The 23342-nt window shown below is 33.2% G+C and overlaps 5 protein-coding genes across 5 annotated transcripts; 1 reads left to right on the forward strand and 4 right to left on the reverse strand.

Moving 5' to 3' along the window:
- The first annotated feature begins 1124 nt into the window (after nt 1-1124).
- Nucleotides 1125-2142, forward strand: LOC149909599 (peptidyl-prolyl cis-trans isomerase-like 3). Its single transcript, XM_090119647.1, has 4 exons — nt 1125-1342; nt 1428-1526; nt 1612-1730; nt 2001-2142. The coding sequence occupies exons 1-4, from the start codon at nt 1202-1204 to the stop codon at nt 2125-2127; spliced, it is 486 nt and encodes a 161-aa protein (XP_089975773.1). The 5' UTR covers nt 1125-1201; the 3' UTR covers nt 2128-2142.
- Nucleotides 2143-2183: 41 nt separating this feature from the next.
- On the reverse strand, nt 2184-4995 carry LOC149909600 (uncharacterized). The gene is made up of 2 exons (XM_090119646.1): nt 4440-4995; nt 2184-4353 (listed from the first exon to the last, which is right to left on the reverse strand). Exons 1-2 carry the CDS (start codon nt 4590-4592, stop codon nt 2800-2802), a joined length of 1707 nt encoding a protein of 568 aa, XP_089975772.1. The 5' UTR covers nt 4593-4995; the 3' UTR covers nt 2184-2799.
- Nucleotides 4996-8337: 3342 nt separating this feature from the next.
- On the reverse strand, nt 8338-10951 carry LOC149909601 (uncharacterized). The gene is made up of 6 exons (XM_090117825.1): nt 10903-10951; nt 9417-10825; nt 9026-9146; nt 8753-8944; nt 8577-8652; nt 8338-8473 (listed from the first exon to the last, which is right to left on the reverse strand). The coding sequence occupies exons 1-6, from the start codon at nt 10949-10951 to the stop codon at nt 8338-8340; spliced, it is 1983 nt and encodes a 660-aa protein (XP_089973951.1).
- A 4680-nt stretch (nt 10952-15631) lies between these two features.
- Nucleotides 15632-17275, reverse strand: LOC149909602 (protein obstructor-E-like). The gene is made up of 6 exons (XM_090117837.1): nt 17132-17275; nt 16946-17055; nt 16659-16779; nt 16161-16361; nt 15874-15943; nt 15632-15788 (listed from the first exon to the last, which is right to left on the reverse strand). The coding sequence occupies exons 1-6, from the start codon at nt 17172-17174 to the stop codon at nt 15632-15634; spliced, it is 702 nt and encodes a 233-aa protein (XP_089973963.1). The 5' UTR covers nt 17175-17275.
- Nucleotides 17276-19737: 2462 nt separating this feature from the next.
- Nucleotides 19738-21535, reverse strand: LOC149909603 (protein obstructor-E-like). The gene is made up of 6 exons (XM_090120185.1): nt 21493-21535; nt 21302-21420; nt 21036-21156; nt 20726-20926; nt 20529-20598; nt 19738-19918 (listed from the first exon to the last, which is right to left on the reverse strand). Exons 1-6 carry the CDS (start codon nt 21533-21535, stop codon nt 19738-19740), a joined length of 735 nt encoding a protein of 244 aa, XP_089976311.1.
- Between the last annotated feature and the right edge of the window lie 1807 nt (nt 21536-23342).

A 23342-nucleotide genomic window follows, 5' to 3' on the forward strand; every position in this document is an offset into this window, starting at 1 on the left:
TTATTGGTGACAACTTTATTCTAATGCAAGATAATGCTCGTGCTCATAGTGCACAATCGGTACATGCATATCTGTGCTACGTAGGTATACCGGTGATGCAGTGGCCAGCAAATTCCCCCGATATGAATCCGATAGAGCATGTCTGGGACTTGCTAAAAAGAAGGGTTAAATCCAGAATGCCACCCCCCAACAATCTGAATGAACTTGGAAACGCATTACTTGAGGAGTGGGAGCAGTTGCCTCAAGAAATCATCGATAACATAATATTTAGCATGCCCAGACGAATGGAAACCGTAATCAGAGCAAGAGGGGGATACACTCGTTATTAATTTTGCTTTAATTTTATTGTTAAATCATTTAATGCTTACTTTTTTTATTTTTTGTGATGGTTCATAATCATCTAAAAATTTCACTTATTTCAAATTTCTTTATTTTTCAATAAAAAATAACGAAAGACTTTTCAAAGTCGTTGTTAAAAGATGTTAATTAATTTGTTATTTTGTGTCTAATTACATTTTCGTCAAATATATGCGTTATTATCTCATAGTCTCACTTTTTTTTCTGTTCCGCTAATTGTGCCGGTGTGTATAGATAAAGATAATTCTACAAGTAGAGACTTCTTATAAATACCATAAACTTGTTTTTGAATTCTTTATCACATTATAAAAGTTCAAAATTTCCTCGGTATAACGTGCATGGAAAAAATATTGTCACATAGTAACTAACTAAACTAACTATCGCCGTCGTAATAACTGTAATGGAAATAGGTGATGTTTTACATTAAGTAATAATATGCAATAATGGCGATAATTTTGCAATATAGACTCTAATGGCGTTTGCGAGTTTTAATTTTATATAGCAATCCTTATTGAATAAAAAAACTAGCTATTGTATATGAATAATAAATAATAATACAAAATAATGCAAAGTAAACAATCTGTAGAACAAAAAATATGTAACCACATAAGTATTAATATGTAAGGAAAGCAAGACGAGATACTGATATAAATTCGTTTAAACCACAGGTTTAAACTTTAAACTGATGTTGGCAAAAAGACGCACACCATATCAATAAAAAAAGAAAATGAATCTGATAGCAGACATATTTTGACACATGACATTGACATATTATTAAGTTTGAAAATCGTGTACCTACAGCGAGCTTAATATTTAATGTTTTTAAATTAAAATACTGAAGAAAATGTCTGTTACTTTACACACGGATGTAGGCGACATCAAAATTGAATTATTTTGTGAGCAGTGTCCAAAAGCATGTGAAAATTTTCTAGCCCTGTGTGCTAGTGATTACTATAATGGTTGTCTTTTCCACAGAAATATAAAGGTAAAAACAACAAAACTCCAAACATAATAATTAATATGTTTGCAATTTGTAACTACTATTAAATATTAATTATTTTTCATTGAAGGGCTTTATAGTACAAACTGGAGATCCTACTGGTACAGGTAAAGGTGGGACATCAATATGGGGCAGGAAATTTGAAGATGAATTCAAAGAAGAATTAAAGGCAAGTTTTTTTTTAATTCTATACATATAACATTTAAATATTTAAAGTGAAGAATTTGATTTAAAATGTTTCATTAATTTTGCAGCATAATGCTAGAGGAATATTGAGTATGGCTAATAATGGACCAAACACAAATGGAAGCCAGTTCTTCTTTACATATGGAGAACAACCACATTTAGATTTAAAATATACAATTTTTGGAAGGTAATTAAAGGATATTACTCAACTTTGTAATAAAACATTCTTAGTATTTATTGAAGCTAATAATCAAGTAGTTTATATACAGTACCTACATATTTCTTTCATAATAAAATCTCAATGAATAGGTCCCCAGATTCTAAAGACTTAGATTTTCTCAAATGCAAACTGTTGAAAAATTTTGTTTCATAACTTTAATTTTTTTTTTCCTAGAGATCTTAATATTTTAATAACTACTTACTTAAAGAAATTAAAAAAAAAACTATATTATTTCAGAATCATTGACGGCTTTGAAGCACTTGATGATCTAGAAAGGATGGCCGTCAATCCAAAGACATTTAAACCAATAACTGAAGCAAGAATAACATCAGTAACTATACATGCAAATCCATTAGCAGGTTAATAAAGAGACAATTATATGTTTCTGTGTTTTATTCCTTGCAGGTCACTTTACATAACATTAAATTTATTTATTGCGCACTTTTACTTTGGTTCAGTATATTTTAAAATATAATTTATTATACAATTATAAATTACATGATTATAGATTTCTGTAAGTTTCAATGTTTACATGTTAAAATCTTGATAATAAAGATAAAATATTTTGAATTATCTATTCAAGTCAATGTGTAATTTAATTATGGGCAGTTGTGAGATATATTAAAATTTTAGAGCAAACAGGATTTCATCTATTTACATAAAATTATTTTCAAGCGTCATTATAGCATTGTTAAAATTGGTGCCATTACAAACAGTTATATAACTATGATTCTAAAATAATAATTGAAATTCAACAGTTGTTCTTGACAAACATTAATTCTATATCCTCAAAATATTATATTGTACTATTTATTATTGCAAATATTACATTTTCCTATTTTTAAACACTGCATGAGTTAAGTACATACATTCATCAAAATGGACATTAATAAAAGTTTTAAACTAAGCAATAATAATATATCCGTATTAAAGTTAACAATAGGTACTCAAGTTGCATAACATAAATATTGTGTACATACGAAATTCTATTTTAATAAATACATATTGTGATAATTATGTATTGATATAATACATCTTAGGTTTCTAGGTCATAGTAATTGTCATCAATAGGAAAATCTGGTTCTTGCTCCTTTTTTATTTTTGGTTCAGTCATTTTATCATCAAAGTTGTCAGTGAAATGAGACTTAATATGGGCAACTAAATCAGGTTTTTTCTCAAATGTTGCACCACACTCGATGCATGGCATATTAACCACAAGACATTCATGAGTTTGTTCGTGCTTATCAAGTTTGTCTTTTCTCATGAATTTCTTATCACACTGACTACAGTCAAATGATTTTGATGCAGCGTGTACGGTGGCATGCCGATCCAGTTCTCTCTTGCGCGCAAATTTCTTAAAGCATACTTTGCACTGGAATACCCTGGATCCCATGTGTGCTATTGACACATGTGTCTTGTATGCATCAAGTGAGGAAAATCTTTTAGGACATTGATGACATTTTATATTTTTTGGTTTGTTTTTGTTTATAAGTGGAGATTTTTGTTTAGGAGGTGAATTAAGTGTTTGCTTACTGGATGTAGATGGTGCTTTTTGTAAGTGATTCATAAAACTACCTTCACCAGAAATGTGATCAGGTACTCTCGGGAGATCATATTCATTGGGGTTCATATTGTCCGTCGGTGGGGACATCAAACTGCTAAAAGGATTGACATTAACAACCATATCATGTGATTCTTGATCATGCTCAAAATCTTTGTTAGGTGAAGTTATTCCATGTTTCAGTTCATGCTTGACCAATTTATCTTTTCTACCAAATGATAATGGACATTTACGACACACATATGGCTTCATTCCAGAGTGTATTAAAACATGACGTTGAAGGTCGCCTTTAGCAACAAAGCTGCGAGGGCACATTGGGCACACATGAGGCTTGTGGCCAGCATGTATTCTTAAATGTTTACTTAAATTGGTATTACGAGAGAAGCTTTTTAAACAAAAATGACACTGATAAGGTCTTATACCTGTATGAACTATAGAATGTTTTCTTAAATCTGAGCGACGACCAAAGCATTTATCACATTCTGGACATTGGTATGGCTTATCATTACCATGTACGGCTTTAGTATGGCCAATGAATAAATTTCTTTCTGCAAATACTATACTACATTCAACACATTTGTATGGTAAATTGGGATCATGAACATTTTGTTCATGTTCATTACATTTTTCATGAGATATAAATGCTTGATCACAATACTGACACATAAATACATTTTTTAAGTATGATTCTGAGACTGGTTCTGTATCTGGAATATTGTCCTGCTCTGCATTCTCAACTTCAGCCTGTTCAACATTTTCAGAATCTTCCGATGAATCATAGTCAAGGCTTGGGTCAACTACCATCACAACACTGTCTTCTACTATGTAATTGTCTGTTTTAGGTTTCTGCTCTATGTTATTATAATTAAATTCTGAAGAATTGGAATTATCAAGTTCATTGACGCGATTGGTGATTTGTCTTAATCTAGCTTCACTTTGAATACATAGTGATCTAAATTTGGAGCATTTGTTTACTTTAAATAAGCACTTATAGCAAATCCTATTAGGGAGGCCATCGTTTGGATCCACCTGCAATTAACAATTTAAATGTAAATATTTTTTTCTTTCTTCATAATAATGCATATAAACTGAGTAACATGAAAATATTTACTGACCTGCAATTCAAAGCATTCAGCGATTTTTGAGGTTAGTGATCCATTTTCTTCATCATCAGGAACATTACAAAAAATTGAAATAGTTAGACCACTCTTACATAAACACAAACGACACAACGTATGGAAATTCGCAATAATATACGAATCATCCATTTTTGTTGTGATATGACATCAAAACAGTACAATAGACAGCGATCAAATTGTTTTAGAATTATTTTATATTTGACACTATTAATCCTGTTATTTCATGATTAGGAATGAAAACGGTTCTACCACACTCATTTACAAAAAAATTTGTTTGAATTAAATTATAATTTTATATTCACACCATTTCTTCATTCCATCAACATTACTACGGTCTACGGCGGACTAGGCAGGGCTGCGCTAAATGATCGTCGCGCCGCCCCTATCTGTCTCATAAAACATTACACATAATGTTACAAAGTTAAATGAAATTATCATAAAAATAACAGAGCAAATCGACTCAAATTAATATCATTATCGCAAAGGTAAAGACGCAAAGAAACATCAGGTTTTGAATTTGAAATTTTAAAAATAATGAAAATCGCGCTCGTAAGAGCGTTTTCACATTATCCGATCCGATATCGGATATCGGACGCCGATAGCCGATATCCGATATCGGATACAATTTTCCCTTTCACATTGTCCGATAAAATCCTTCCGATATCATCATGAGTGTTGCCAGAAATTTTTAGAGAAAACTAAACTAAATTGCCAGTTGATAAAAAAAAGGTATAATTAAAAAAAATTCAAATGATAGATCATTATTAGTTGTACATACATTAAAAATAACTACGTAAAAAAAAACAACTTCAAAAAAAGAAAAGTTAAAATGTAAAAAAGATTTGATATTTAATTACTGCATATTATTTAGATGTGCTATTTACTAGATAGTTTTGAATTTTGATATCGGTCATTTGTATAGTTTATGTTAACACATTAATTATAAATTAAATAAATTTATATCAATACCTACATACTACAACCTAGTATCTTATATATAAAAATGAATCGCAAAATGTGTTGGTAAGCGCATAACTCGAGAACGGCTGAACCGATTTCGATAATTCTTTTTTTATTATATTCCTTGAAGTACGAGGATGGTTTTTATGTAGAGAAAACGTAAACATGTACCACGGGCGAAGCCGGGGCGGACCGCTAGTTAGTTAATAGTTTTAGTAATACATATTATGTATCAGTAAATACCTTTCAAAATCTATTAAATGTATTTTTAACAAGACGTACCTAGTCATTTAGTCATTTTTTCACTATATACATTTAGAAAAGTTCATGTAGTACCTATGATAAATTTATTAAGTGATACAATCTTTGTTCACATTTTCTATTCTTTTTCTTATTACACTGTAAATTAATAATATTGTCACCCGTTCAAATATATATTTTATAATGGTATGATTGTTGTAATTTCCTGTAAGTAAAGATACATAAATTATTTTATTGTCATAAGCAATTATTCTAGAATTAAGAGTTTTCAAATATTCTTTGTTGTTAATTCAAAATAAAAATAAAATCGGTGTGAAATCTCCTCCTTTTTTTGAAGTCGGTTAAAAACAAAGCACTCAATGACAACAATACAATAAACAGCACAACCACAGAGCACAACCAACATCCGAGTAGGAGGAGGAGCGAGGCAGAATGAGTTAAAATAAAGATGATAGACACTAATATTTTCGAAGATAGATATCAATATATTTTTGTTTACTTCAGTTCAGCCAATTGCCGTATATTTTAATATGGTAATTAAAATAGCTGCCGTATAAATCGTATTTTTAATGCCTATAAATACTTAAATGTGTGTTTTCTTAATAAAAAAAGGTTTCTTTTAATAGAAAGGATTTTAGGTTAAAGCAAAGAATTTTTTTAAAGATTTAGCGCCCTATAAGACTGAAAATACACAAACTAGTGCTTTTTTGCTGTTGGTATACTGCCTTTTCGAAAATTGAGTTGGCAACACTGAACATTATCGTCCGATAGCTCACGGGCATATCGGTGTCGGCTCCGATATCCGATATCGGATCGGACAATGTGAAAGACAGGTACATATTTCATACATTTTACTTCCCTCCGATATCGGATATCGGCTATCGGCTTCCGATATCCGATATCGGATCGGATAATGTGAAAACGCTCTAAGTCGTATTTATCGTCATCGACTAAGGGTGCATACTCACTAATAAACAAACACATTTTATGTATTGTTAATTTGGTCTTCATTCAATTTAGGATAGTGTAATCACATTTAGCGAGTAATGCGCCTATAACAATAATAATTAAAAACTTCTATTAATAGTCAAATATTTTAAGAGATATCACAAACATAATACATATTATAAGAGGAAGTTGTAAGTAAGTATGTCTGTGGGAAATAATAATTAGGTATGTAGTTTTTGTTGGGGGTTGGGTAAGAACTGAAATATAAATCACAGATTAGACGACCTATCTCTTAGAATAAATAGGATTCTAGGAACTATTTGACTTCCTCGTAGGATACAAACTTGATACAAATATCTTGCTTTTGAATTAACGATGTCATGATAATTTAACAATATGTAAAACGATGTTGAATTAAATCATATATCTCATAATCTAATTGATTTATTTATTACATTTACTCATAAAATTATTAAATGAAAGCGCTAGTCATTCAATAATATTAATGTGTATCTTGTAGAGGCTAGACTCTAGAGCGATAAATCCGCTCTGTTCAAAGAGCTGTGTTACTTCTTCTTCTTCTTCTTCTTTTTTCAAATGGTAACTCCCGATCCCAGAGCTGTGTTACAATCCGCTAACAATGTATTTGGACGACGGACTGTCGAGTGACGCTTGTTAAATCAACGTTCGGCCTAGTCATTCGATTGAATGTCGTCATTAAATCGAATGATAACAAATAAAAAAACCGCATCAAAATCCGTTGCGTAGTTTTAAAGATTTAAGCATACAAAGGGACATAGGGACAGAGAAAGCGACTTTGTTTTATTCTATGTAGTGTGTAACTATGTAGTGATTATTAGGTATGTCGTGGCCATATCGTAGATTTGCTCATTTCATAAAATGATTGATCATTTCACGAAATGTTCGCATTTCATGAAATGGTTGAATGCCTATTGGCCACATGCCACATCATGATGTGGTTTGAGCAGATCAATGATAATAATTTGTTTCTCGATGTGGCCAACTAAACGCGTGGTTTTTTCATGAAATGATCAAAATTATTTGATCATATCGTAAAATAGTTACATTAATATTATTGGTAGAGGCGATGGAAGCGCTGTGTTTATATGATAAGATGGCGGACGCTGGCGAACATTTAGATAATTATTCGCAGTTAAAAACTTCATAATTTATGACGAAGAGGTTCGAATACTGCGGATATCTTATATTGAAGAAAAATGCGTCTAAAATCCTATAACTAAGTATATTTACATAGGTATCCTACTATATTATTATAATTGTTTCTTTTTTAAAAAGCGATTCGCTTCTGGCACTCGCCGGCCGCTGCCGAGGCACTAACTTAAATGACAATAAACAAGTTCTTAAAATATTCTGAATTTTTTAAATATTTTATGGACTCTCTATATTTTAAATACGATCTGGCCAAACTTTGGTCATCCACATTAAATGTGGATGACCAAATCGTGAAACATTGACGATTTAACGATCTGATCAAACTATGTTGGCAATTTCATGAAATGCGACCATTTCGTGAAATGATCAATCATTTCATGAAAGAGCAAATCTACGATATGGCCACGACAATTAGGTATACTTCTTAGGACATCGACGAGGCACGGAAAAAAAGAAGTTAATTGTTTTTCATGTATTTTAATAAGAGTGTTAACATAATATTGGTATTCATTTATGTACAATCTGTGACCAAATCTGAATCAATGCAACTCTGGGTAGCATCATCGTAAGAGAATCCATCATCACAACTAAGCAGACGTGGTTTTCCTTGTTGACACGCGATGTAACGTTTGCAGCTTTTGCCTTGTCTAGAAAAAGGTTTAATGAAATTATTACTTTTACATACCTTAATGTTGTGGCGTAACAATATGAATTCATTATAAATATAAATTAATTAATTTAAAAAACTACCTGAATTTGGAAATTAAGTCTGAAGGTTTTCCGTTTTCATCCACGTCTGGTGCAGGACATGTAAATCCTTGGAATACTGTAATAAGAATATTACGTATTAGTTTATACTTATTTAATTAGTAGCCGTAAAAAGTATGAATTACTTTTTATTAATAAGTAGTATAAATAATAAATACCATCTGGATTGCAGGAAGGAACATTAGCTGGCCAATCACATATAGCAGTTACGGAGTTAAATGCGAGGCCAGCTGGACAAGTCATTTCTGTAGCTTTGCCTACTTGACACATGATATACTTTCCGCAATCACCAGAAGGCGATGGGAAGTAACCATATTGTCTAGGGCAATCAGCTGTAGGCTCAGGTACCTCTGAAGAACAAATATAAACATAAAAAATTGTAAACTTTGTTACTTGATGTCAATTGTATGTAACTCTTAATTTATACTTACGTTTAGCGAGGTTGGCGCCACAATTTACTCGTGAAGGATAATCACACGGATATTCAGGCCACACTGCATTAGGATTGAAATGCAGGCCATCAGGGCATTCAACTTGCATAGCTGTATTACCCTGTAGAAAAGAGAGATTGCATTATAGAGAGAGTTGTATTATAAATTATTTTTAAAGTGAAACTTTTATTACATCGTCTCAAACTTTTTGGTCTGTGTAGCGCATGTCGCGTGTATCGCGGCTGCCGAGTAGGTATACCTACTCGGCACGCGACATGCGCTACACAAAGCAGTGTTCGGAACCGTTCGAACAGTTTCACTTTTACCGTGGTTTCATAAAACCACACAACATTTTTTTTATGTAGTATTAAATTTAGTGGTGAATAATTACCTTGCATTCTATGAAGGCATCGCATTGATTAGGTACAGAGAAATAGCCATTTGGTTTTGCGCATTGATAGTCCATTAACCCCGTTAATTGTCCAGAATTAACAGGACGTTTTGGAACGGGTGCCAACGTAGGAATTACAATGATTCCTGACGGTTTTGGTGTAGCGATTGTTCTAGAGGGTAATGGAATAGGCTTAGCGGTTGTTGGCATCCAGGGATATGGATGATTGGGAATCGTAGATGGTTTTGTGTATTGAGGCCAACTTGGCTTAGACCAAGATGATCCGGGTAGATACCTAGGTTGTACATCAGTCGGATTGGATAAATGTACAGGTTGTGCTTGTTGGATTTGAGGTAAAACAGCTTTTGACACCGGTTGAGGGGATGGTTCAACTTGCGGTGCTTCATCTTTTGGTTCTAATTGAGGAGATAGTAGAAATTGTGGTGCCACAGCTTCGGGTTCTGGTTGAGGTGGTGGTGGATATTGTGGTGAAGCAGCTGCGGGCTCTGGTTGAGATGACAATGGGACTTGCGGAGCTACAATTTCTGGCTCAGGTTTAGGAGATGATGGAACTTGTGGTGCAACATCTTCTTGCACAGGTTCAGGAGATGATGGAACTTGCGGTGCTACAGCTTCAGGCTCTGGTTGAGAAGATAGTGAAGCTTGCTGTGGTACAGCTTCTGGCTGTTCTTCAAACGAGGGTTGAGATGATGCTTGAATTTGAGGAGGTTCAACAACATCTGGCTTTGGTTGAACCGAAGATTGCGCTGGCTCCATATCTATTTGCTGTGGTGCAGCTGATGGTTGAATTTTACGTGGCAGTAATTCTGGCTCTGGCTGAGGCGAAGGTTGCGCTGGCTCTGGTTCTGGTTGATTTTGGTCAAGTATTAGTGCTGGTTGTGATGGAGTCGCTGGTTCAGATTCTTGAGGCTGGTACCCTGGCTGGGGCTGAGGTTCTGAACTTGGAGATGGTTGTTCAATTGAAGATTCCTTTGCGAGTTCATCTCCAGGATTTTTATAATTTGAGGGATATACAATTGTAAAACTAGGTTTTGGCGTATTTGGTAAAGAGTGATCACCGGGAAGAACTATGATGGTAGGTTTTTGAGCTGGTGATGCCGTAGAAAATTCAGGTGGACTTTGTGTATATGGTCTTGGCCTAAAGAATGTTGGTAATCTTTCGGCTGGTTCAAACGAAGATGGGATCAGTGGGCTACGCGTCGAAGGATATAAATCCCTGGGTTGTGGTTGCTTTGTTATTTCAATTCTAGGTGTAGCAGGTTGTGTTACTGTTGGAGGTAATGTTGTTTGCACTATTGTAGGTGGGTGGTAGACAGGTCTAGGAATATATCGAGGAGGGAATCTTGCAAAGGGGCTTGAATAACTCCAACCAGTATTTTGAGCATTCCCTGTAAAAAAGACCCGGTGGTAAATAACAAAAATATATGATGTTTATATCAGTTTAAAACTCACGTATAAAACTTACCGAATGCAAGCAGTGGTAGCAGTGCTAGCAATAATTTAGTTCCTATCATGATAATAAATTATAATTGAACCTATGCAAGGCGCAAAGATTCTCAACTGATTGACATTGCTTTACGAAATACTATTTTTATATTCCATTTATTATCAAACTTAACCACCATAAGATTATTTATTAATAATTACAGTCATCAGCAAATGACCGATAATACAGAGTATCACTGAAATAGGCCATTAATAAACCGCACACTCACCATACGGTATAATACATACGATGAGCGATTACTTAAGCTCCCCGGAGGAAATATTAATTAATGAGCAAATAGTAGTGATTATCTATGTGAATACCTCGGTGAGCATTTTTTAAAGTATATCAAATAAGTTGTTTAAAACGTAAGGCATATTCATTTTAAATCATCATCTTAAAATAATATTTCTTGCAAAAAGTGAAAGCCATTTTTAATTGGTTTACGTATGAAGGCATTGAATTATGCATATACTTAGTCTATGTCGTAGCCGATTAGCTTAATCAGCCAATGCTATTTATTAAACGACCCCGTTTAATTAACTGCCTGAATTGTTGAAATTGATATTTTGGTTTTATGGCATTCAATATGCCTTAATAAATTTATATTTTTTTCTATTCTTTATTAATTTATAAATTTATAAAGAATAGAAAAAACTGCCTGAATGATATTTAGCGATTCAATCAAACAGCTACTTACTAACTTTTGTACATTCATAAATTGAATGAATCTTTGCACGCAAATGATTGACCCGGGTTCTTAGAGAATGACAATATAATATAATAATGATATTTGGAAATCTGAAGTGAATTTTCTTTTTTAAAAGTAGGTAAACGATAAATACTTAGGGAGCGATTCTTTTAAAAAAATATTTTTAAATGATTTAATTCAATTTTATATTTTACCCCAAGGCAAAAAATGCTGCCATTTGTGGACGAAAGCGTCAAAACGGGTAAAGAAAAATTTTTCATCACGCGTCTTGGGAATATAGGTTCGGGAAAGTAAATTCTAGGAATTCGGTATTCGCATTTCTGTAGTGAAAAAAGGATATTCTGTTAAATTGCAAGTACAGTAGAATCCCGATTATCCGGATCAATTAAAACCAGGGGTATTCCGTATAATCGAAAATCCGGATAACCGATTTCAAAACAATTCAAATAATATTTAAGTTTTAATAATTTTTTATTATGTAATGGGTTTTACTTAGATAATACGATAAGTAAGTATATAAAAAACGAGCTATAACGATAGATAATGAATTACATAATACGTATGTAATTTAAAATTTTGGTTCGAAATAACTTATTATAGATTTTTGAGGTAATGGATCACATCTTTTTCCCGCAGCCAAGTCCCTGATGCGCTTCAGTTGTAACAACTGTATGGAATTCGATTAGTCCTGTCTTTCGAAGTTCGGATAATCGGGATTGTACTGTATTCCGGATCATAAATTGTCGACAGATTACAATCTCGCAAATTAGATAATAAATCTTACGGTTTTTACCACAGTTTTTACTTTTTACTATCATGACGAAATAAGAATAGGTCTAGGTATGTAAAAAGTTACAATAACATGATTATAAATGACAACTAATGTAAATGCTGAAACTCTGATTATTGTTAATAATAACAATATTTTTGAAAAAACTGTTCCTAATTTTAGTCAATATTTATAGTTTTCTAACAAGAAATGAATATCCTTATAATCCAAGATTCCACCTCGGGGAGAACATGTTTAATTAGAATAAAAGAATACTGAATATGGTTAAATGTTTTTATTTTCATAGATTTTGTTGATGTGGTTATTGGCTAGATTTTTGGCTAATGCGGCCTCTATTTCCTAGGTAAATAGGATTCAGAAGAAAATTTGAAATCTATGTACATATCTTTAATAAAATATTAACTACTAGTGATAACAATACTAGTGAACCTTTTTTAAAGTAATTTTGGAAGGTGGTGAAAAATAAATTTGCAAATATTTAATTAGCTGAGCTCTAAGGCTGAGCTGTTATTGAAAAAGTTGCAACGGAGATTTCTAATGTCTTTTTTTAAAAATTGAATAGAGTAATTACAAAATAGGTTTTTTGCTAAAATAAACAGTTGACGACAATATATTACTATACGCAGTAAAAATAGTAAAAAAATGTAATACTTTTACCTCTTCTTATTCACTAAGCACAATATTTTGTGCATAGCCGTAGGCGGAATGCTAGTAGCTCAATAAAGTCATACATGGTAAGCAATACCCAGTTACTGTGGTGTTAGAGTACCTATATCATAATTCATAATATACTTATTCATTATATACCAGGATTCTTTTTATCGTGAAAATCAGAAGATTGCAAGATTGCTTCCCAAATGTTAGCAAAGTGTATTCGTAATTTGAGCATTCCTGTGACCTAATAATACGTATATTTTAAATATTACGTCTTAACATATACAGGCTGAGTAATTCCTAATTGTATAATATATTATCTAGTTCATATTTAAATTCGACTTACTACGTACCTACGTACTTCCATAACCCGTATACAAAAAATAATTTGGAAAATCCAAAAGTGCACGCCTCATATTTTTTTTTTAATAAATATTTTTAATTATTATTTTTGTTTATTTAATAACAATTAAACCACATCGAATCAGACCCTGAAAAATGAAAGGGTTCTATTCCTGAGCATACTCAAGCGTAAGAGAAAAAAAAAAGACTCGATTAGTAAAGTATTTCGTTCGCTATCGTGTTAACAAGAAAAAGGATCCGCACATACAGACACACGGACGTCCAAGACAGAACTTTTTTAAACTGTTTTTTAACTAGTTTAAATAACAAAAATGACATCAAAAATATCATGAACGTTAAAAATAGTGTTTTTTCTTAATATGTGTGTGTATGTATTATCTTACAAGTGCAATGTATGATACATAAAGACATTTTAAGTTTGAAAAATCAGATGTTTTGCGCGAAGCGACAGTAGTACCCACCTCAACGCTTCGCTTAAGAGGCGTGCAATAAATTTCATGAAGTGAAAAATTCAATGTCATTATAAGTAAATGTTGAGACATACAAACAACTTACTTAATGATCTAAGCAAACAACGCATACAAAATATATGATACATTAATAATAGTACTATTGGTTTGGGCTCACCGCTCAATGCTCATATTTAAAAGATAATAAAGGACATGTCCAAAAATGTATGAACCAAAAACCCAGAATCGACAGGAATGAAACATGTACCAATGGATTGGCATTGAAGTATAATATAATATTACCAAGGGGGCAACTCTGAAATCGTTATAGTATAGGAGCTAGAAGCAAAATAAAATAACTAAGAAATTCCTTAAAAACATAATATACATAAGTTTCCGTTATGTTGTGGCTTAATATGACGATGTTATAATGTTTTATCACTTGTGTTACACATAATAAATATCATATTTTACAAGAAACGAAACAAAAACATTAAAGCCCAACATAACAAAAACTCTCGATTTTGTAGTTTTGTTCTTTTAGTTTATAGATACTACGATTGTTATAGTACTATATTATGTATTATTGGTAATTCTATGGCTAAAGATTGAAAAAAAAAATCTGTATACTGTATAGTATAGGAGCTAAGAGCCAAAAAACAAAGTGAAAAATCGTTTGAAAATAATAAAAACTCGTTATGTTGTGTATTAGAATATCGTTGTTATTCATTTATTTTTATAATTAGGTCTAATTTTATTAAGTTTTAATGATATTATAATCTACCTATCTATAATAACAACTACATTCGAATCTACAACAAATTGTGTTACGTACATGAATGTACAAGCAAAACCAATTAATCAATTAAAAATTAAAATTATAATAACAACGATAATCTCATCTACATCATAATAATTTTCAAACGATTTTTTATTCAGTTCTATTGTCTTTTAACTCCTATACTATACCTATTATTTTATAATTAATAATAATTAGGCACCAATAATACACACAGTACTATAGCAATTGTAGTATCTTGAACCAAAATAAAAATTATTAATAACGGAATCTTTAGTCAGTTATGTTGTGATTGAACATGATGTTATTATGTTGATGTTGCTTTTAAAATATGTTGATGATAATTATCATGTATAACACAAGTGATACAACATTATTATAACGTCATATTAAGCTACAACATGACGTAAACTTATTTTTTGATTTTTTAAACGAATTTCTTACTTATTTTATTTTGATCCTAGCTCCTATACTATAACGATTTCAGGATTACTGCTTTTGCTACATTATATTATATTTAATTATCAATCCATTGGTACACATTTCATTCCTGTCGATTCGGGGTCATTTTTTGGACATCTCCTTTTCACGATTTAAAGTGATTAAAACAGGAGATGGAGTTGGGAAATGGAATTATTTTTACGAATATGCAAGGTGCAGTACAATAATTATTTGTTTTTAATTTATACCTAATTGAATGTTTAAATATTAGGCAACCGATATCTTACAAAATAATCTCGTAATGTTTTCTCGTCTGTTTTGGGAAGGTTGACACAACTCTTTAATCCAAGGTAGAGAAACATACCTATTAATTGCTTTCTATTAAATTTTATTTAATCGATTATAAGCCGTTAAAAATGTCAATAAAAAGACCGTTTCATGCAAAATATTTTATTTAGTAAAAGAAACTTGTATAATATTATAATAAATTCTTAATTGACTTATTGCGGTACAGCTTGAGCATTGTCATTGCAGGCAACCTTGTCAGCGTCTATGCACTCGCCAGAAGCGGGGTCGAAGGCAAACCCACTGTCACAGGACAACAGGCGAGGCTTACCGCTCAGGCAGGAATAGAAAGCGTAGCAGTTGTTCGCAAACCTGTGACACAAATACATTATTATGAAATGTTAAAAGATACGAACGTATGTTCAGTCAACCAAATTTTAAGTAGACATATTCTTACTTGTGGTTGGTTTTAATTGGGTTGCCACTCTCGTCGAAACTGGCCGCGGGGCATTGGTAGCCCAGGTACTCTGGAATAGAATTATTGTAGTATTTATTATAATTAAACAAATTGTAGGAGATAAGATGATAATGTAGCTCTACATAGTTGCACCTGTGGTTGCACCCAATATTGTGAAGCCTATTGTGTCATTTTTTTTACTCTTTTATTCTACTCTTTATTTTATGCTTTACATTACGAAATAATAATTTTATCTAATAATATAGATAAAGTAACAAAAAACTTACTCTCAGCGTTGCAGCTAGCCACTAGGTCAGGCCAGTTACAGCGGTTGTTTGAGAAGTCAAAAGCAAGGCCAGTTGAGCAGGTCATCTCATAAGGTTTCCCAGAGATGCACATGCGGTATTGTCCGCAATCATTGGGCGCAGCAATTGGTGAGGGGAAGTAGCCGAATTGATGAGGGCAATCTTTCGTTGCTTGCGCAGGTTCTGGAAAAAAACAATTAAAAACTCATTTTAAACTGACGCTCCACTTAATGACAAGCTTAATGTCGCTTACGCAGAATAGCGCGCACAATGAATGGAAGATTATCATGATATTGGAGGAAAAATAGAAAGGATCACCAACGTAAGGTGTTTCGTAAACCTGGCAACGTTTGGGTGCAACTTTTAGGAGTCAACTATTTGAGGTAAAGAGCATTGTCGTATATATTATGCCTAAACGTTTTTTCAAGCTTTTGTTTATCTGGAATAACCATATTATCTATGAAAGTTAATAATACATACGAATCGCGTAGGTACTCTTGCAAGTTACAGCCGAGGGGTATCCACAGGGATAGTTGGGCCATGCAACTGTCGGGTCGTAGTGGAGCCCGTCAGGACATAATTTCTGTGATGGCACGTAATCCTAAAAAGAAAATAGGTCATCAAAGAGAATTTTCATGAGCCAATTAACATACACAAAAAATCGCACTCTAATGTATAAAGCAAAGAATATCACAAGAAAATAAATTCTAAATTAAATTTTGATCGACCATAGGATTATATTTATGTGTTTATTGTGTATAACTCACGGTACATTCCACGTAAGCGTCGCACTGTCCATCTACAGGTAAGTAGCTATTTCTTCGAGCGCAAGCGTTGCTTTGAGCATTTTGCGGAGCTGGAGCATCAGCAGCAAAGCCTATACAAAAGTACTGTTTAATTACATATTCGTTAAATAATTTGAACTCTTATTACTCGTCATTTTCGATACTTACTTGAAGCTACGAGAATTGTCGCGAGAACGGCGAAAAAATACATTTTTGGTGTTTTCCTAGCTCTACCCACTGTAAATTGTGATTGATAAATGATAGATATGTCGTCGAAAATTTTTCTTTTATATTTAAAAGACGTAATTGTTTATTGGCTATAACGTTATTCGTCTGGTTTTTAATGACGATTGTAATTAATGTGGTTGTGGTTTTTTTCTAACGAGAAAATTTTCAATGAAGATGTTAATATTAGATCTATATCTATATCACTTCAGTCTTCATTGAAATTAACAAATACATAATATAACATTCGAAATAGATGTCAATGTTTATACAGTTTTTATGTAACTAGTAATGCATATTCGCATGGTCATTAGACTTTATGTAATAATTGATAGTATCTTATCCTGATGACGCTGATGTGCCGAAACTGAAATCCGCGACATACCGAGTTAAAGTTCTCTCAAAATCGGTTAATAGATTTGTTTAGCTTAGCGAGAAATATTTTAGTATCTAATTGTTTTGGTCTCAAGGTTAATTTGAGTAAGTATCGATTGTCTTTGGTATGCATATAATAGTCAATTCATATGTATGACTATATATTATGTAAGTACTACCTATGTTCAATACGTAATTATTATTATGGTACCTAATGTTTATTTAATAGGACTATGTAATACTTTCATTTGAAAAATAAATGATATTAATTGTGACTAAATTTATGAAATGTTCTTTGAACTTCCTTGTTGATTTCTCCTGTAATACAAAAATATATTGTCATAAATTAGGTTATCGATTTTGCATCCATTTTTTCTACAACCTATACGTATTATAAAATAAAACGATGCGGGATTCGAAACCGTGTCTTTCGCCATTCCGGGGTGACGCACCGACGCACGCCTTACCTCTTGGCCATCCGTAATCCCGCGATCCAATTTATTCTACTCTTTCGATTTTGTGTCTAAGGGACTCCACACCATCTATTAAGATGATGAAAACAACCATATCTTAATAGATACTATTATAAAGGCGAAAGTTTGTAAGGATGTATGGATGTATGGATGTTTGTTACTCTTTCACGTAAAAACTACTGAACCGATTACAATGAAATTTAGCACACATATAACTTAAAGTAACTTGGATTAACACATAGGATAGGTTTTATCCCGGAAATCCCACGGGAACGGGTGCGGGTTTTCCTTTGAAAACGCGGGCGAAGCCGCGGGCGGAAATCTAGTTAACCAATATATGAAACATTATGCCCGGTTTACACTATTCCAGTCCAGAGATCTAGCGAGATTCCAGTCCAGTGCTGGACTGGATCTGTAACGTCTACCTTATTCCAGTTATTAGTAAATCCACAAATCCAGTCCAGTGCTGGACTGGATCTGTAACGTCTACATTATTCCAGTTATTAGTAAATCCACAAATCCAGTTACTGGACTGGAATGCTTACTGTATTCAGTTCATTCCAGTGCCGGTTTACATTTTTCCAGTAAGCAATCAAGTACTGGACTGAATCGCTGCACTGGAATAATGAAAACCGGGCATCATTTCAATGCTTACAATTACGATGGAACGCGGTCTTTTTGTTGAATTTGATATTTTAGTTTAGTACAGCATTCAAATACTTTATATATAAAATTTTATATTGGTTTTCTAAAATAAAAATTCCAATTTGTTTCTATTGAGGCTTTCTTGAACGATACATTGCAATTATTGTAACTAGTCTTCCATTTTCTACGTTGTTTAATATTTTGATATCGCTTACTTTTTGGTAGAAAGCACATAATATTTTTAATAATAAATGATACAATAATAATGTGTACCAATTACAAATGCCAACGTATTTATAATAATAATCTACTATGTAGATACAGTTTTAGGCAAATTTTATAATTTCGGGGTGGTCAGTTCAATGTGGTTCAAACTTCAAACGTTCAGCATATTGTATGCCCAGAATTCGGAGCCAGAAATAAGGTTGGATTCCGCGTAATATTTAATAATTAAAATTACACAGAAATAAGAACCACACTTAGCGTGGCCGGTGGCGTGGCTTCCTCGGCTCGCATCCAACTTATTATGAACGTACAGGACTTACAGCAGCAGGATTAATTATAGTTTAACATAATAACTTTTTTTCATGTAGACAAGCGAAATATGAGCAATTATTAAATTGGTGAATTAAGTACTTAGTTTTTAAGAAGTGGTATTCCGGAGACAATGGATAATAATATGAATGTGTAATATTAATTATTAAGTTGGAATTCGGGAGAGAATAGATAATAATATGAATAATAATGTAGGTACTTACATAGGTATTATGTAAAAGCCTAGAAGCCGTTCGAGGCCCGTCAAGTATTTTAATGTGGTACCTTGTATAGAAGTTATAACTACCAATAGTTTAGTTCTTATAACTCAAGAACGGCTTTAGTTTAGAGCCAGGAGAAGGACATAGGATACTAAATATGTACCACGGGCGAAGCCGGGGCGGACCACTAGTGTTTTCATAATAACGAAATAAATATGAATAAAACATATATTGGAAAGGAACTATTTATTTATATATTACTAAGTATGTATATTACATTAAAGAAATATCTATTATGAATCTATGACGCATTAATAGGTTGATTTGCAGCACTTTGTGGTTGTGCGTTTGAGGCGCAAGACACGGTGTCGGCGTCAACGCATTCTCCAGAAGCGGGGTCGAAGGCAAACCCAGAATCACAAGACAACAGGCGCGGATTCCCGCCCAAACAAGAATAGAAGGCGTAGCAGTTGCCTTGGTAACTGAAAAAAAGAAAATCATGTTGTAATTCCCTTCATATGAAGAAATTATTATCCTTTATTCATGGACGTATAAAAAAAGACGGACGCCGTATTACGAACAAACAACGTGAAGCCACAATAGTAAGCTAGCGATCGTGTAAAGACAATGAACACGCACACACTCTCACCATAGTAAGCTAGTCGGCCGCCATTACGTCGTGAACTACCGACCGATTAACTGCGTCACTGTTTCACAAAAAATATTTAAAATGCTGTCTTGCGTGGTTAAATGGTGTCGCAACAGTACTATTTTAAATAACAAAACACAAGGGATTACATTCCACAGGGAAGCAAGTTATTTCATTAATGTTTTAATGACAAAATTATTACGGCAAAATTTATAGAAAAAAAATACAGCCGCCATTGTCATCAGGACAGCTGTTGCCATGGCAACATGGCACACACACATGGATGTGTCGCCGCCATTACTAGGCTTCACTCAATGTTTAGGCGATATACCGTCCGTCTTTTTTATACGTCCATGCCTTTATTATCTTTATCCTCAGACACATGGTTATTTTTTGTAGGTTATTTTTTTTTTGGTATGATGAAAGTAAAATGGCTGTTTTACCTGTGGTTTGTTTTAATTGCGTTTCCACTTTCATCAAAACTGGCAGGTGGGCACTGGAATCCGAGGTATTCTGTAAAAAATAGTAATAAATCAATCAGCATTATTTTCTCGATAGGTACTTAAGAATACGACAATTTATTAAAAAATAATAATCAGTTACAGTATTTTCACGGAAAATATGATGTAAAATTCCTTACTTTCTGCGTTACAAGTAGGTACTAGATCGGGCCAATCACAGCGGTCAGATACAAAGTTGAAAGCAAGGCCGACGGGGCACACCATATCGTAGGGTTTGCCCAGGATACACATGCGGTATTGTCCACAGTCGTTCGGTGCGGCTACCGGAGACGGGAAGTAGCCGTATTGATGTGGGCAATCGGGTGTAGACTTTACAGGCTCTATTAACAGAAAAACAGAAACATTAGTCTAGATTTTGAGCTTTCCTAAAAAAAAAGCTTCCTTCGATAGTATCTATTAATATAAAAACTATTATGGATAAATACGTACGAATAGCACTGTGATCAGCGCAAGTAACATCGGAGGGGTATCCACATGGATAGATTGGCCAAGCCGCTGATGGGTCGTAATGGAGGCCCTCGGGGCACAGCTTTTGAACAGGCACATAATCCTTAAAAGAAACAATCGTTACCATTTTGGGCTATTTGTCGTTTGCTTCGTATTATATTTGAATAATGACTGCTGTGCTGAGTGCTATAATAAATAGTAAGCTTTAATTTTTATAGAAATAGACGTTTACTTTTATAGTTACTTACTTTACATTCTATATATGCGTCGCACTGTCCATTTATTTTGATGTATTCATTTCTGCGAATGCAAGTATTTTGGTTTGCAGGGGCCGCTTGTTGTCCGATGGGAGCGTCATCTGCACAGCCTAAAACAAAAAGCTGTTAGTATTTTGTAATTTTCTTCCGAAATACGTTATTCCACATTTTTTCTGACTTACTTATGCCTATGAATGCTGTCGCGACAATGGTAATAAGATTCATCTTAGCCGTTGTGTGTTCGATTGTGATGAACAACTGATGAAAGTAATAACTACAGCTTCGTTTTTAGGGTTCCGTAGCCAAAATGGCAAAAACGGAACCCTTATAGTTTCGTCATGTCCGTCTGTCCGTCTGTCCGTCTGTCCGTCTGTCACAGCCGATTTACTCGGAAACTATAAGTACTACAGTGATGAAATTTGATGGGAATATGTGTTGTATGAACCGCTACAAAAATATGACACTAAATAGTAAAAAAAAGAATTGGGGGTGGGGCCCCCCATACATGTAACTGAGGGATGAAATTTTTTTTTTCGATGTACATACCCGTGTGGGGTATCAATGGAAAGGTCTTTTAAAATGATATAAAGTTTTCTAAAAAACATTTTTCTTAAAGTGAACGGTTTTTGAGATATCAGCTCTCAAAGTCGTAAAAAGTATGTCCCCCCCCCTCTATTTTTATAACTACGGGGTATAAAATTCTAAAAAAAATAGAGGTGATGCATGCTAATTAACTCTTTCAACGATTTTTGGTTTGATCAAAGTATCTCTTATAGTTTTTGAGATAGGTTGATTTAACTGTAATTTATTATATTTGCTGCTACGGAACCCTTTGTGCGCGAGCCCGACTCGCACTTGGCCGGTTTTATTATATTTTAAATGTAACAGTGTTTGGCTCATTAATGATCAATGAGGAGATATAGGTGCGGTTTTCTGATAAGAGAATGAAAGTTTTTAATGATGTAATTATATCAATTTTATTAGATAGTATGAAATTACATTTTTAATTTTCTAAAAGTTATAATAATGGTAACGCTTTAGAGTGATAGATTTTATATAGATATAAAATAATAAAAACATAGAATCGTATTTAATCATATTATACATGAGCGCTTTCATGATTAATACATATATCCGCCAACCCGCACTTGGCCAGCGTGGTGGATTATGGCCTGTACCCTCATAGGAGGCCCGTGTCGCAGCAGTGGGAACGTATATGGGCTGATGATGAAGGTATGCCATCAAAACATCCTGTAAAAAAGGCAAGTTTTTCTATAGGAAAAAGTTGTTAGATCCAAATCCAAGTCGTTGATCTCATTTGTCCCTATTTAAGGGACCTTCTGTGATCTGTCTCTTAAGTTATATATAGTATACGAGATTTCTGCCCGCGGCTTCGCCCGCGTTTTCAAAGTGGTTCCCGTGGGATTTCCGGAATAAAACCTATCCTATGTGTTAATCCAAGTTACCCTCTATATGTGTGCTAAATTTCATTGTAATCGGTTCAGTAGTTTTTACGTGAAAGAGTAACAAACATCCATACAAACTTTCGCCTTTATAACAGTATTAAGATTAAGAGCGCATATTCTATTTAACGCAAGTCAAAAACTCCGCGATCTATTACGATAGATCGCGGCTTGCGCTATCCTTTTACTATGAACAGCATAGGTCCGCAGGAGAGCGCCGAGCAACATGTCGTCTCTCTGGAAAGGCTCGCTGCCGACTGATTTTAATCGGGTCGCGCGCAGTGTTTTATAGTACTTTAAAAAAATTTGTAGAAAAGTAATAGAGGTACCTTAGTTGATTTTTTAAATTTTATCTTATAAGTAAGACATTCTTTTATTGCAATATGTATAAATTATATTCAATAAAGTCAAATATCTTGGTGAAAATAATCATTTTGTCGACTATAATTTCTAAAAAAATTCACATTGTTCGGATTTTAATTTCGTAAGTTAGGAGTCCAAAATAAAAAAATCTTTTAACTAACTATTTTAATAAGGATTTTTGCAGTTAGTTAAAAATAATTGTGTGT

Source organism: Colias eurytheme, chromosome 3 (assembly GCF_061535395.1).
Source record: "Colias eurytheme isolate Ceu_HAF_F1 chromosome 3, ilColEury1 Martin Lab GWU primary, whole genome shotgun sequence".
In the NCBI taxonomy this organism is placed as follows: Eukaryota; Metazoa; Arthropoda; class Insecta; order Lepidoptera; family Pieridae; genus Colias; species Colias eurytheme.